The sequence below is a fragment of the Eurytemora carolleeae genome, unplaced genomic scaffold (assembly GCF_000591075.1).
Source record: "Eurytemora carolleeae unplaced genomic scaffold, Eaff_2.0 scaffold290, whole genome shotgun sequence".
Taxonomy (NCBI): Eukaryota; Metazoa; Arthropoda; class Copepoda; order Calanoida; family Temoridae; genus Eurytemora; species Eurytemora carolleeae.
The window spans coordinates 139,976-151,647 of record NW_019396180.1 but is presented as its reverse complement, the minus strand read 5'-3'; the positions used below and the strand labels follow the sequence as shown (position 1 = coordinate 151,647).

General features: G+C 34.6%; 2 protein-coding genes across 2 annotated transcripts in view; both read left to right on the top strand.

Moving 5' to 3' along the window:
* LOC111697394 (ribosomal RNA processing protein 1 homolog A-like) overlaps positions 1-6,547 on the top strand; it is a 7,372-nt gene extending 825 nt beyond the window's left edge. Inside the window, exons 2-10 of the mRNA XM_023467405.1 lie at positions 926-1,014; positions 1,269-1,402; positions 2,225-2,333; positions 2,734-2,840; positions 3,001-3,071; positions 3,189-3,342; positions 4,185-5,411; positions 5,561-5,833; positions 6,286-6,547. Of these exons, the coding sequence (XP_023323173.1) occupies positions 926-1,014; positions 1,269-1,402; positions 2,225-2,333; positions 2,734-2,840; positions 3,001-3,071; positions 3,189-3,342; positions 4,185-5,411; positions 5,561-5,833; positions 6,286-6,504 (2,383 nt within the window). The 3' untranslated portion in view covers positions 6,505-6,547. The remainder of the gene's footprint in view (positions 1-925; positions 1,015-1,268; positions 1,403-2,224; positions 2,334-2,733; positions 2,841-3,000; positions 3,072-3,188; positions 3,343-4,184; positions 5,412-5,560; positions 5,834-6,285) is intronic.
* LOC111697395 (zinc finger protein 184-like) lies at positions 6,545-11,672 on the top strand. The gene is made up of 9 exons (XM_023467406.1): positions 6,545-6,598; positions 6,994-7,100; positions 7,663-8,067; positions 8,405-8,484; positions 8,750-8,874; positions 9,338-9,678; positions 10,264-10,473; positions 10,979-11,034; positions 11,485-11,672. The coding sequence occupies exons 1-9, from the start codon at positions 6,555-6,557 to the stop codon at positions 11,560-11,562; spliced, it is 1,446 nt and encodes a 481-aa protein (XP_023323174.1). The 5' UTR covers positions 6,545-6,554; the 3' UTR covers positions 11,563-11,672.

The following is an 11,672-nucleotide window of genomic DNA, read 5'->3' as shown; positions in this document are numbered from 1 at the left end:
GGGGCCGAACGCTGCGGCCACGGGTTAGGTCAAGTTAAGACACTTCCTGTCAGACCCATGTACAAAATTGATAGGAGGGGGGGGGGTTTAAAAAATCGTTCTCTAGGAATATACCGAACCATGTTAAGAACTGATCATTTAAACAATAAATAAAATATTAAAAAGAATTTAATTTGAAGATCTTTTGACTTTCAAACGCAACTGATTTATTTATTAAATTGTTTCATTGTTTTGGTTTCGGGTCCGTCCTAGTACCACTAATTTTCTGCAAAAGTATTGTTATTTTCTTATTGTTTTGGGGTTAGGTTAGGTTGACCATTTCTGGGCCGAGCGCTGCGGCTTGGACAGGCTAGGGGGACGGGCGCTGCGGCCTCGTGACCAATTATTTCCATGTGTTACATATGAGATACGTGTACAAAAGTGATAAAGAGGGGGGGGGGTCCAAAAATTACTAGGTTATTTCAGCATTTCTCTTTATGTATTTTTTTAACTTCGTTCTTGAAAAATTTTACAATAAGTTTTCTTGATCAAGTTAAAGGGTTTAGACTCCTTAACATAGATTGGTAGACCTGTTTCATTAGTTAATCACTCAGAAATGGATTTTTCTAAAGTTAGAATTTAGTCGATTGTATCAAAACTACAATTGTATTCTTTTGAGAATCTGACGCTAATAAGCAAATCATTAGGGTAGATAATCTAGCCTAAATCCACCTGGTAGGATTTTTTAATCGTACGATCTAGCTTTGATGAAGCGGCCTAATCTCTCCGTTTTTAAAAAATATTATCTATTTATATACCTACTGGAAGGGGTTGAAAAGAATGTTTAAGAAGTCGACAAAAAGTCTCGAAAAATGAAAAATGCTGGCCGAAATTATTATTTCCCGCCCCCTTGCTAGTAGGTTTATAAATAGATATTAATTTTTAGGTTATGGAAAGGTTTGTTTTACTGCTACTGGATGTCAGATAAACCTTTGGTTCAAGAAGAACTAGCGATTAACATTGCTTCCTGTATAGGTAACCTTTAATCTCACTTATAATTAATGATTTGGCAATTCTTTTAACAATACACTTAATACTATCCCGAACAATAGTGACGAACAGTCAATGGGAAAGGTACTTCTATCCCCCCACCCCTCAATGCTTTAAATCAAGCGGAAATTATGATTCCCCTTTTTCAATCAAAATCATTTTTTTCTTTTTCCTACCATTCCCGACAGGGGTGGATTTTGAACAAATACATAATTAATTTCTTATTCCAATACTGCTAGATGCATTTTGTACCGAGGAGTCTGCTCTGGGTTTTATCAAAGCCTTCTTCTTGACTATGGGACGTGAATGGTTTGGTATAGACAAGTGGAGAATGGATAAGTTCATGATGATGTCCAGGAGGTTTCTCAGACAGGTAGTCATTAAATCTGTCATTACTAACTTCTACACAGAGGGGTATATGATTTTATGAGCCGGGAAGTGGGTAAACTTTTTGGTGATGTAGTGTAAAAATTGGACCTCAACAGGCATGTTTTTTCATCCTTAATGGTACTTTTACCAAAAAATGTCATTGTTTTCCCCTGAAAAAAAAACAAAGACAATTTGCAATCCCCAATTCATCCTAACCAGTGCTAAAAGATTGATAAACCATTCAGAGATATGAAATGTCAACGATCAGAGCAAAAAGTTTTTTTTGTTTACATTTTTTGGTTTATATTTTGACCCTTGGATCCGGATCCGCAAATGTTTCCTCCTTGTATCCGGAGCCTTACTGTATCTGGATCCGCACTTATCACCTTCCTGTATCAGGATCCATACTTTTCACCTTCCTGTATGCGGATTCGTATATTTTTAACCTTCTTGTATCCAGATCCATATTTTTTACCCCCCTGTAGCTGGATCCGTACTTTATCCTCCCTGTATCTGGATCAGTACTTTTTTACGTCCATGTATCCGGATCGTACTATTTGAGCTCTCTGGACCAGAATTGCTCTAAAATATTTGTCATTTTTTCACCCTGTTAAGAGTCCGAATGTGCATAAATTTAATATGTGTTATAAACACAGGAGTGTAAATTATTTGCAATGATCAGTTAGAGAAAGTTCCTTTAATAATTTTTTTTTAGTTTTTAGTAGATTTTATTTGTAAAAAAATCAAATATTCGAAGATATATATTTAGACACACTTTTTCTGGGAATAAAGAATTTGCCTCTATATTATATATCCAACTATTAAGGTGTTCAAGTACAATGCTAGGAAGGGTTGGGACGAGGAGCTGTGTTCCAAAATCAAGGATATCATCAGTGAAACCCTCATCCTCGTAGATATTAACAGCACCAGTTTAGGTCAGTCACTTTAAATACATAATTTTCCTGAGTTAATTCGAAGATGTTGGACTTCTATGAATTTTGAACGAGCGTGTTTATTGTATTGGCGTAACTTTAAACTGTATCTATATATAAAGTAGTAATCTCAGTTTGTTTGTTCGATCATAATTAAGGAACCCCGTGACCGATTTGTCTCAAATTTTGATTTGGGAACTCGGGAAAACCACCGGAATGTTCTTAGAATGGGTTTGAAGTTCTTATTTGATTGGGTCGATTTTAATAATAGGGAAAAATAGCTTAACTTGTAATTTAAGAACAAGCGCGGGTAAACGGCGGAAGTAACTTGGGCAACGCTAGGTTCCCAACATAGTCTTGCATGGTGTAGGCTCTAAAATATTTCTGATGTATATTTCTTCAGGGTTCCAGATGCATATCACTGATATATTCCTGGAGGAATTGGCCAAGGTTGGAGGAGAGAATCTTGATCAATCCGTTCTCAATATATATCTTCAACCCTTTCTTAAGGTAGGACAACTTTTTCAGACTTCCTTACCGGAAGTACGTGTGAAATGTTCACAAATTGTCCACAGTTGAACTTCTGCTTTACGGTTTTTCTTAAATCCTTGCTTTGCCCTATCATTGTGAAAATCTATGAATTTTTGTGAATACACCTTTTTTGATTTAGATTGTTTCTGAAGGCCGGGAACCTAGACTAAGAGATCATGTTGTTGAGAGAATATTTAATCATATTCTAAGGTACACCATACGCAATTATAAAAAATACGCAAACTAGTGTAAATCAAACAACACCTACCTGGGTTAATACAAAATGGTGGCCGAATTTCGGTTTGTTAACAATGTTTTTTCTTCTAGACAAAGTGACCCTGGTATCGAGTGGGAGATGGAGAAGGAGGTTGAGTCCCTCGGCAACATCGAGCTCATCCAGGGCGAGGATGATGATGAGGAAGAAGTAGATATCGATGAGGAGGATGTGGATTTGGATGAGGAAGTGTCGAGCAAACCAAAGGTTTAGTTTTTTTATTTTTAAAATGGTTGCTGACAATTCTGAATTGTTGATAGAAGCATATTCTCTGAAGTTTTAAAATTATGATGTGATTGAAGCCTTCTCTAATTATACCAGTTTATATGATCAGAAGGAATAAATGCTGTGTATTAGTTCTGTGATTACAACGCCTAGCCGCCAGTCGGCTACCTTTACCGTTTACAGCCAAACATTAAACGCATTATATCGAACCATGAATGACAACTTTTCTTGAATTAATGAGTTGTACCTCAATTCATATGTTTGTCCACTGGTAAAAGGAAAAAACCCTTATTTATTTCTTTTTTACTTTTTATGACTGACTGAGAAAAGGACAAAAGAACATAACTCAATTATGTTTGAAAATCCAGCTTTCTACAAGTCATTGGCAAATCAACGCTACATGCGATTAACAAAAATCATATCATTAACCAAACCAAATAGTTAAGCCTAAGGAAAAATAGAAAGCAAGATCAGCCCGCGTAAAATAAGTGTTCACTACGGTTTATAGGGTTACCCATGGTCAAGTTTATAAGACAATGGCGCAACACAAAACGTTGGGGTGTATGACTTTTAACTGATCTTGAGCAGAACAAAATAATAGAAAGACTTTAATAACAAACTGGAAATAGATTTATTGATATTTCGTTTTTATTTGTATGCGTGAGCTTGTGCCCACAACCCTTATCCAAAAATAAATTATTAAAGTTAAAAAATATGTTTGTCCACTGGATGTCGAGATCCTCCTTCATCTTATCTTAAGTTATCCAAACCAAAAGACCTCGGTTGAAAAAAAACTGGATTCTAATTGCATTTAATCTGTTAAGGCTGAGGACCCTAGGGCCGGCCGAGTGGATGTCGAGATCCCCCAGCTAAAGATTAACTACAAGGAGATCTCTGAGCAATTGTTCGAGCTCGGATCCCAGAACACAATCATGAAGTCCAACAGAACCCTGCTCTACCGCCTCAGCAAGATGTTCAAGGATGTTGAGAGCGGGGTTTTTCCTCTCGGAGATGATATCTCGGACGAGGAACCGGACGAGAAGATCAACGTCAAGGCCTCCTTGGAGAAATTGTTAAAGAAGCAGGAGAAGCTTAAGAAGAAGAACCTGAAGGGCAAGGAGGAGTACAGAAAGTGGAAAAAGGAGCAGGAGGCTGCCCAGGAGGCCGAGGAGGACGAGGACGAGGACGAGGATGTATTCAGTAATGTGTATGAAGAGAAGGAGGAGGAGGAAGCGGAAGACTTGAAAAGAAAGCTTGAAGAGGAACCAGAGGAAACTCCTGAAGCTAAGAAGGCAAGGATACATGAGAGTAAAATGAACAAGAAGGAGAAGGAGAAGAAGAGAAAGGCGGAGTTGAAGAGACAGAAGAGGGAGAGATTGTTAGCAGAGAAGATCAAGGAGGGAGAGGAGAGAAGAAAGGCGGATATCATGATAGAACAGGATATCGGTCTTATCAAGGCAATGGAACCGGAAAACCTTGTTTCTGTTTCAGAAAAGGAACAAAAAAAGCTAAAAAAGAAACAAGAAAGTTTAAAAGAAAAAAGTGAAGTGATGGCAAATGGAAATTCACCGACCACTAAGAAGTCCAAAAAAGAACTTGTTAAAGAGTCACCTGTAGAAAGTGAAGAACAAATTACACTGACGAACGGAGATACAGCGCATAGTCCTGAGAAAAAGAAGAAGAAAAAGAAGAAAAACAAAAACAAAGATACCTCCGTACTAGGCACAGATGCATCAATGATTGAAGATAGTTCTATATTGAAAGAATCTAAAGATCTTTCGGATATGTCTCAGTCCCAGAAAAAGAAGAAAAATAAGTCCGAAACTCCTGCCCTAAATGACACCACAGAACTTAGTCAATCCTCTAAAAAGAAGAAGTTAAAGAACGTAGATTCTCCGGCCAAGTCCTCTGACCCTGCTCCGGAGAAGGTCGAAGACGTTTCTTCTGTTAAGAAAAAGAAAAAGAAGAAGGATGGAAATGATAGTATAACAAATGGAAAACTTTTTGAGGTTCCGTCAGACTGGGATACTCCGCTACAACCCGAAGAACAGGTATTAAACTACTTAGGATTTATTTCGGATAAAAAATATTTCATGGTTCGGATGGAGGAATGAAGGGGTCGGGAATAGGAAGTTTAAGGTAGAGAAAACAGAAAACATGTTAATGGCAGATTTTTTATTCTTTTTAAATATAATTTTAGGAGATCGTTATGCCTAACAAGAAGTATAAAGGGACAGCCAAGCTATCGCCTGTATCTCCCGTTTCCTCTGGTTTCCCTGAATTTGATTCTCCAACGGTATCCACCCCTAACCTGGCCAAGTCCCACACCGCTGTGTTCTTAAAGAAAGCTATGTCTAAGTCTGCTACTCCTAAGAAGAAGTTGAAGAGGTTGGGAGAAGAGCAGAGTAAGAGCGCGTCATCGGAGCCAAGGCTCAAGAGGGTCAACTTTGCTCTCACCAGGAATATGTCACAGGTACAAAACCAGTACGTAAATTGTACATTGTACATTATGATGGATGTTCCACATCTATTATATTGGAAAGTTGTAATACCCTCAGATTTGGTTTTATATGCTAAATTGGTAAAAAAAAATTATTAAAAATTAATTTCCCAACATCAGAAATCATTTCTCCCCTTTAAATTTAATAGAAGTTAAGATTTGCATTACTTTTTGTATTTTTTGGTGTTAAAGCTTAAACATAATCTGATCCTGTAAGTGCATTGTGTAGTGTAAAATGATGTGATCCAACTTAACTAACTTTTATAGCAATTAAGAACCTCGTACAAAAATTTCTTGCCACAAGAATAAAATCTTGGGTTGGAAAGGAAGACGAGGAAATACAACAAAATCATAATTTTTTATGAAATTATTATGAATGTATTTACTTTAAACGATAACCAGAAATTAAACCTTTTTTGCTTCAGGAGATCGAAGACCTTTACACCTCTATAGCAAGTAGTCCTGGGACCCCCCATGACCCTAAAAAGAACCCAGAGAAGTCCCTTCTAAAGAGGACCTTGAGCAAACCTGTGTCAACTCTTCATCCTGTCTCCTTGAACACTCAGCTCAACTCCCTGAGCCCGATGGGCAAGAAAGCTCTCATCGGAAAGAAACGTATGAAGGCGAAGGACTTTTTCTCGTAAATAAATTGTTATTTCTTGTATCAAATTCTTTCTATTTTTTTCAGATCAAAATGGAAAATATATCACATCTGGAGCATATTAGAAACTGTCTTAGGAAAAGCATTTCATGTGATCATGTGCCAATTTATATATTGTTCTTATAATGCAATTTATTTTCGTAGAATTTACAGTATGTGAGTAGTATTAATCATTTTTCAGCAAGCGTTACCATCGATTACACACTTAAAATTTTCCCGGATTTTCTAAAAAAAAAATTCTAGGTTGGAATCCCAAGATATTAAGCAATCGCAGTTAAGCGAACTATCGTAAAATTCTCAATTTTTTTTTGCTGTTGATTGATTTCCAATAAGTTCAGTATTTATTGGCCGTCAAGCCAAATGCGTTTTTTATTATTCGAGTAGATTACATTTGGCCCGAAATAATATTTCATCAAAAAAAGAAAACTTCCAGATTTAACATTATTATCTCATGCAAATTTTCCTGATAAAGAGAGGCGAGAAACTCCGAGGATCTTGTCGGAGTGGTTTGCGGGGACGGATTGATATCTGTGTGTAAAATATTACTGGCGCTTTACATTCCATTCCTAGAACGTCTAGGTAGGACGAATTAGTATCTGTGTAGAATATCATCGACTCCTATACAGCTGTACAGGACGGATTAGTATTAGTTTGTAAAATATTTCTAGCTTTATAGGACGGATTAGTATTAGTTTATAAAATATGCCTAGCTTTATAGGACGGATTAGTATTAGTTTATAAGATATTCCTAGCTTTATAGGACGGATTAGTATTAGTTTGTAAAATATTCCTAGCTTTTTAGGACGGATTAGTATTAGTTTGTAAAATATTCCTAACTTTTTAGGACGGATTAGTATTAGTTTGTAAAATATTCCTAACTTTTTAGGACGGATTAGTATTAGTTTGTACAATATTCCTAGGACATAATTGCATAAGTTTTGAACGCAGAACTATGGATAATATTTTTATTTCCGTAATTCATAAAACATTCCTAGCTTAAATTATAGGACAAATTTTCACAAGTTTAGTACTCTTGAAGTAATTTCAGGACAGATTTGTTTAAATGTTGTACTCTGAAGTAAGAAAATATTTTTATTTCCGTAATCATTGGCAAATTTTTAAATATTTCTATTTTTTTCAGAAGAGTTTTGGAATCCAAACTTTGATCCAGTTCTTGTTCTACCGGAGGAGAGCACGGAGGATTTTATCACTTGTATAAACAGTTTCCTCTCCCTACCTGAGCACACTGAGGAGGAGATCTCGAAACCAGATCTCCCGAACCTTGATCTTCATCGAATTGTTTACTCTGGGTCTAGGGTTGGTTCGGAGATAGAACTTCGGTCTATAAACCCCAACTCTCTAGTTTCCTATATTATTGTTACACCCGGAGATGAAAACCAGATTCTATTCCTAGAAGACGATTTAGACTCCGAACCTTTAGGCCACTTAGAGAACCAGGAGGGCCAGGAGGAGGAGGAGGATGAAGAAGTTTTATTCGAAGAGGAGCAACCTGATGATAAATCCTCGTCTCCTTTATCTCCGGATGGTATTCTTATTATTTAAAATTTGTTTGTTACACTTAAAAGGACTTTAAAGGGAGTGACCGGCTATGTATGGTAGTTGAACGGAGAATGTACTGTTGTGGAGACATTTTTTAGGATTTATTTGAGACATACGAAACGTTTTAATGAAATAAAATTACCAAGTGTGAGCGCAGATTCGACGTTCAAAATTATCCAATAGGGTCTCAAATGATTTCTAAACAAATACAATACTACATTCTCAGTTCAACTGCCATACATATCCGGTCAGTCCTTTTAAGCGTAATTGTTAGTACTGTGTAGTTTAATCTTATTCTCATGTTCACCTCTGGAAAATATTAGGTAAATGTTGGGAGGATATTAATGAAGACGAATATAAGATTATAGAACAATCTCAGACCAGGAGTAAAAATAAACCTCAGGTTATATTTTATCATAATTTAGGATTTAATTATTTTTAAAACGCCCCTTGTCAACGACAAAAAGCTGCGAAGATTCTGGGGAAGAAATGAAAAATTGGCGTTTTCTCGACCATTTATTAAAATCTTTGTACCCAAAAATTAATGTGTATTACCTAAAAACCATTTTTACATACCTCAACATACTGGGGTAAATTTTGTCTCTAGATGGAGTTNTGGGAATTACTTTTCAACAAAATGTATGCACCTAATTAACTCTTGAGTTTAGTTTGAGCTTCGAGAGAAAAGATTTCTAAGTTGTGAGGTTTGCTCTAGTATGGTTTCCAAGTATAACCTGGAGAAGCATCTCGCCACACACTCCAAGGAGTTCTTCTGCTCTATTTGCTCAAATAGGAATCCAGAACACAAACTCATTAAAAACAAAACAAAAAATAAACAAACAAACATAAAATAAATCTGAAATGAAAAAAAGGGGTAATTAAGTAATCAAGGCTCAAGCAAACCAAAGAATTGAAGGATTACGGATAAACACTGGGGGTATATATTTCCGTTTAAAGTCATCCCCCTTTCTTCAAAAATAAGTTTATCTTTAAAGTTTTGGTAAATTATATTGTGGAATATTTATGACTTGAAGGGTAAATTTCACGATTTTGTGGAATAATTATGACTTTGGTTAAATTTTATGGTTAAATTGTGGAATATCTATGACTTTCATGAATAAATTTTGGATAAGTTGGGGGGAAATTTTCTAGTTCAAGACTCATTTTAATTTTTTAGAAATCATTTGTGTAATTTTATTAAAAATAAACCCCTGAACAACTAGACCTTGAAATCAATGATGTTTTGTAATGGATAGGTTTGCGACCAAAGTAAATGTTGTAATCCACGAGAGAAATGTTCACAATAAACCTCTGGAGATGGAACTCATCAAATCATTAAAACTATTTTCTTGTGACAAATGTGGAAAAGTGTTTATCTCTAAATATCATCTGTTTTCCCACATCAGTTCCCATACGAACATTAAACACTTTCCTTGTGACGAGTGTGGGAAAAAGTATGCAAGTCGAAGTAATTTGATAGTACACAAGAAGATTCACGAGGGAAATAATAAGAAGTTTCGATGTCCGTACGAACCAACATGTGAAAAAAGATTTTCCCACAAGTCAGAAGTCAAGCAGCACAAGTTCACACATTCTAGTAAGCTTATTATTATCATTTAAATATTTATTCTTAATTTCATTCAAGTAAATTATCATTGAAATATTTATTATATATTTTGTTTATTTATTTATTTATTTATTTATTTATTTATTTATTTATTTTTTATTTAAACTTGTTTTTATCATTTTAATACTTACTCTACATGTATTGTTACACCCAAAAACTAGTATTGTGACATAATAAAATATGAAAACATTTTTATATGAAGGGTACAAACTGTAATTATTGTATAGATGTACATGTAATAAAATATGTTCAGAGGGTTAGGAGTACAAATGTATTAGTGTAAAGGTTTAAGAATACAAATTGATCATATTAATAAGAGGTTAAAGAGTACAAATAAATAATAATTAAGGTTAAATAGTATTGTATTTAGAGGTTAAGGAATACAAATGAATAATAAAATAAGGTTAAATAATACAAAACTACCACATTTTTAAATTAAAAAGTACAAATATAGTACATTTCGAGGTTAAAAGAGTAAAACCATAATATTCAGAGGTTTAAAGTACAAATGTATTACATTAAAAGGTTCAAGATTGCAAATACATTATTGTTTAGGGGTTAAAGAGTACAAATGTATGCACTGTGGAAACATGTACAGTAGGTACCCCAGTCTCTGGAAGCATCTGAAGAAGTGCTCTCTCAACCCAGACTTGATGAAGATGGATTCCCTAAACGCTGAGGAGGTCGGGGAGGTGGTCGAGGAGATACAGGAAGATGACGGAGAGGGCAGGGAGATAGTCCAGGATATACACCAGCAAGGAGAGGGTAAGGATCATGGGGATGGGGAAAAATTATAAATAAATAATTTTGATTTTCCTCCCCAAGTCAATTTGATCTTTTTATTTTCTTTTTCCTTCTTTCTTAATTTTCCTATAATTTTAATCATATTCTTTCTTACTTCTACTTTCTTGTCTTGTTCTACTACTACTTTTTTATTGAAAATTCAATATTCTTATTTGATTTCTAATTTACCTTAGGTTTTAAATCGTATCCTTTCTATTGATAAAAGTAATATTTAAATTTGACTTCTTGGCTTTTTAACTTAAATGTAAGATAGAATGTAATAAAAGGATAGTAAAAACAGGTTTGGACTGAAAGGAAGTAGTTGAACCGCGTAGTTGAACCACTTCGTCTTCAACTTAGACCGTCGCATGGTTTAACTACTAATCAAGAGTTAATTTATTATGGTCCTAGGACTCAATTAAGTGTATACAGCTATGTGTAAGAGAATAAAAATATACTTCTTTTAGAGAAATTAATCATTTTTTAGATCCATCTGGAATCCAAGACTCTGCCAGAGGATTCATGGATCAAGGATATCTTCAGGAAATCAATCAATCTTTCTTTAAAAAGTTGTTCTTTCTAATAATAATATCATGAAACAAATATCAATCGTTCTTGAATAGTTCTTCTTTCTAACAATAATATCATAAAACTATCAACTAATGCAAGACTATAAATAAAACAGATAGATATCATAGTTAACAGAACAAGCTCTTAAAAATTAATCCTTAAGTTCCCATTTTTCTTAGCATATTTTAAAATTAAAATTTCGTGGATTTTCTGTTTTCATGAATTTTCAAGAAATCTAAAAATCGACATTACTTCTATTAAAAAAAATAATCCTGACTGGCCTTAAAACTTCCTTGGGCCATAATTCTTCCTTTGGCCCGATTGTTCAAGCCGTTTTGACGTTTATTGAATACAAAGAATCAAACCAAACAGACAAGTCAAATGTATATAAGGTTTTTAGTTATTTTGATTTGATATATACAGAAAAGTATCGGAGTTGAAATCCAGGAACCATCCGGAGAAATTTCACAATTTTATCAAGAAATGCTTTTTGAACCTTAATTTATTTATATATGTATTGTTTACCGAGCTCTTTCAATTGTTGGCATTATATGCAACTAAATGTGATAATAAAAATCTATTAGTTTGTTATATTTGTTTTGTTTCAGAAA

Excerpts from the sequence above, each read along its gene's own strand:
- LOC111697395 (XM_023467406.1), top strand. The coding sequence starts at position 6,555 with ATGGAAAATATATCACATCTGGAGCATATTAGAAACTGTCTTAG. Across the intron at positions 6,599-6,993 it reads CATATTAGAAACTGTCTTAG|AGAGGCGAGAAACTCCGAGG; the intron begins GAAAAGCATTTC and ends TTCCTGATAAAG. Across the intron at positions 8,485-8,749 it reads GGAGTAAAAATAAACCTCAG|TTTGAGCTTCGAGAGAAAAG; the intron begins GTTATATTTTAT and ends TCTTGAGTTTAG.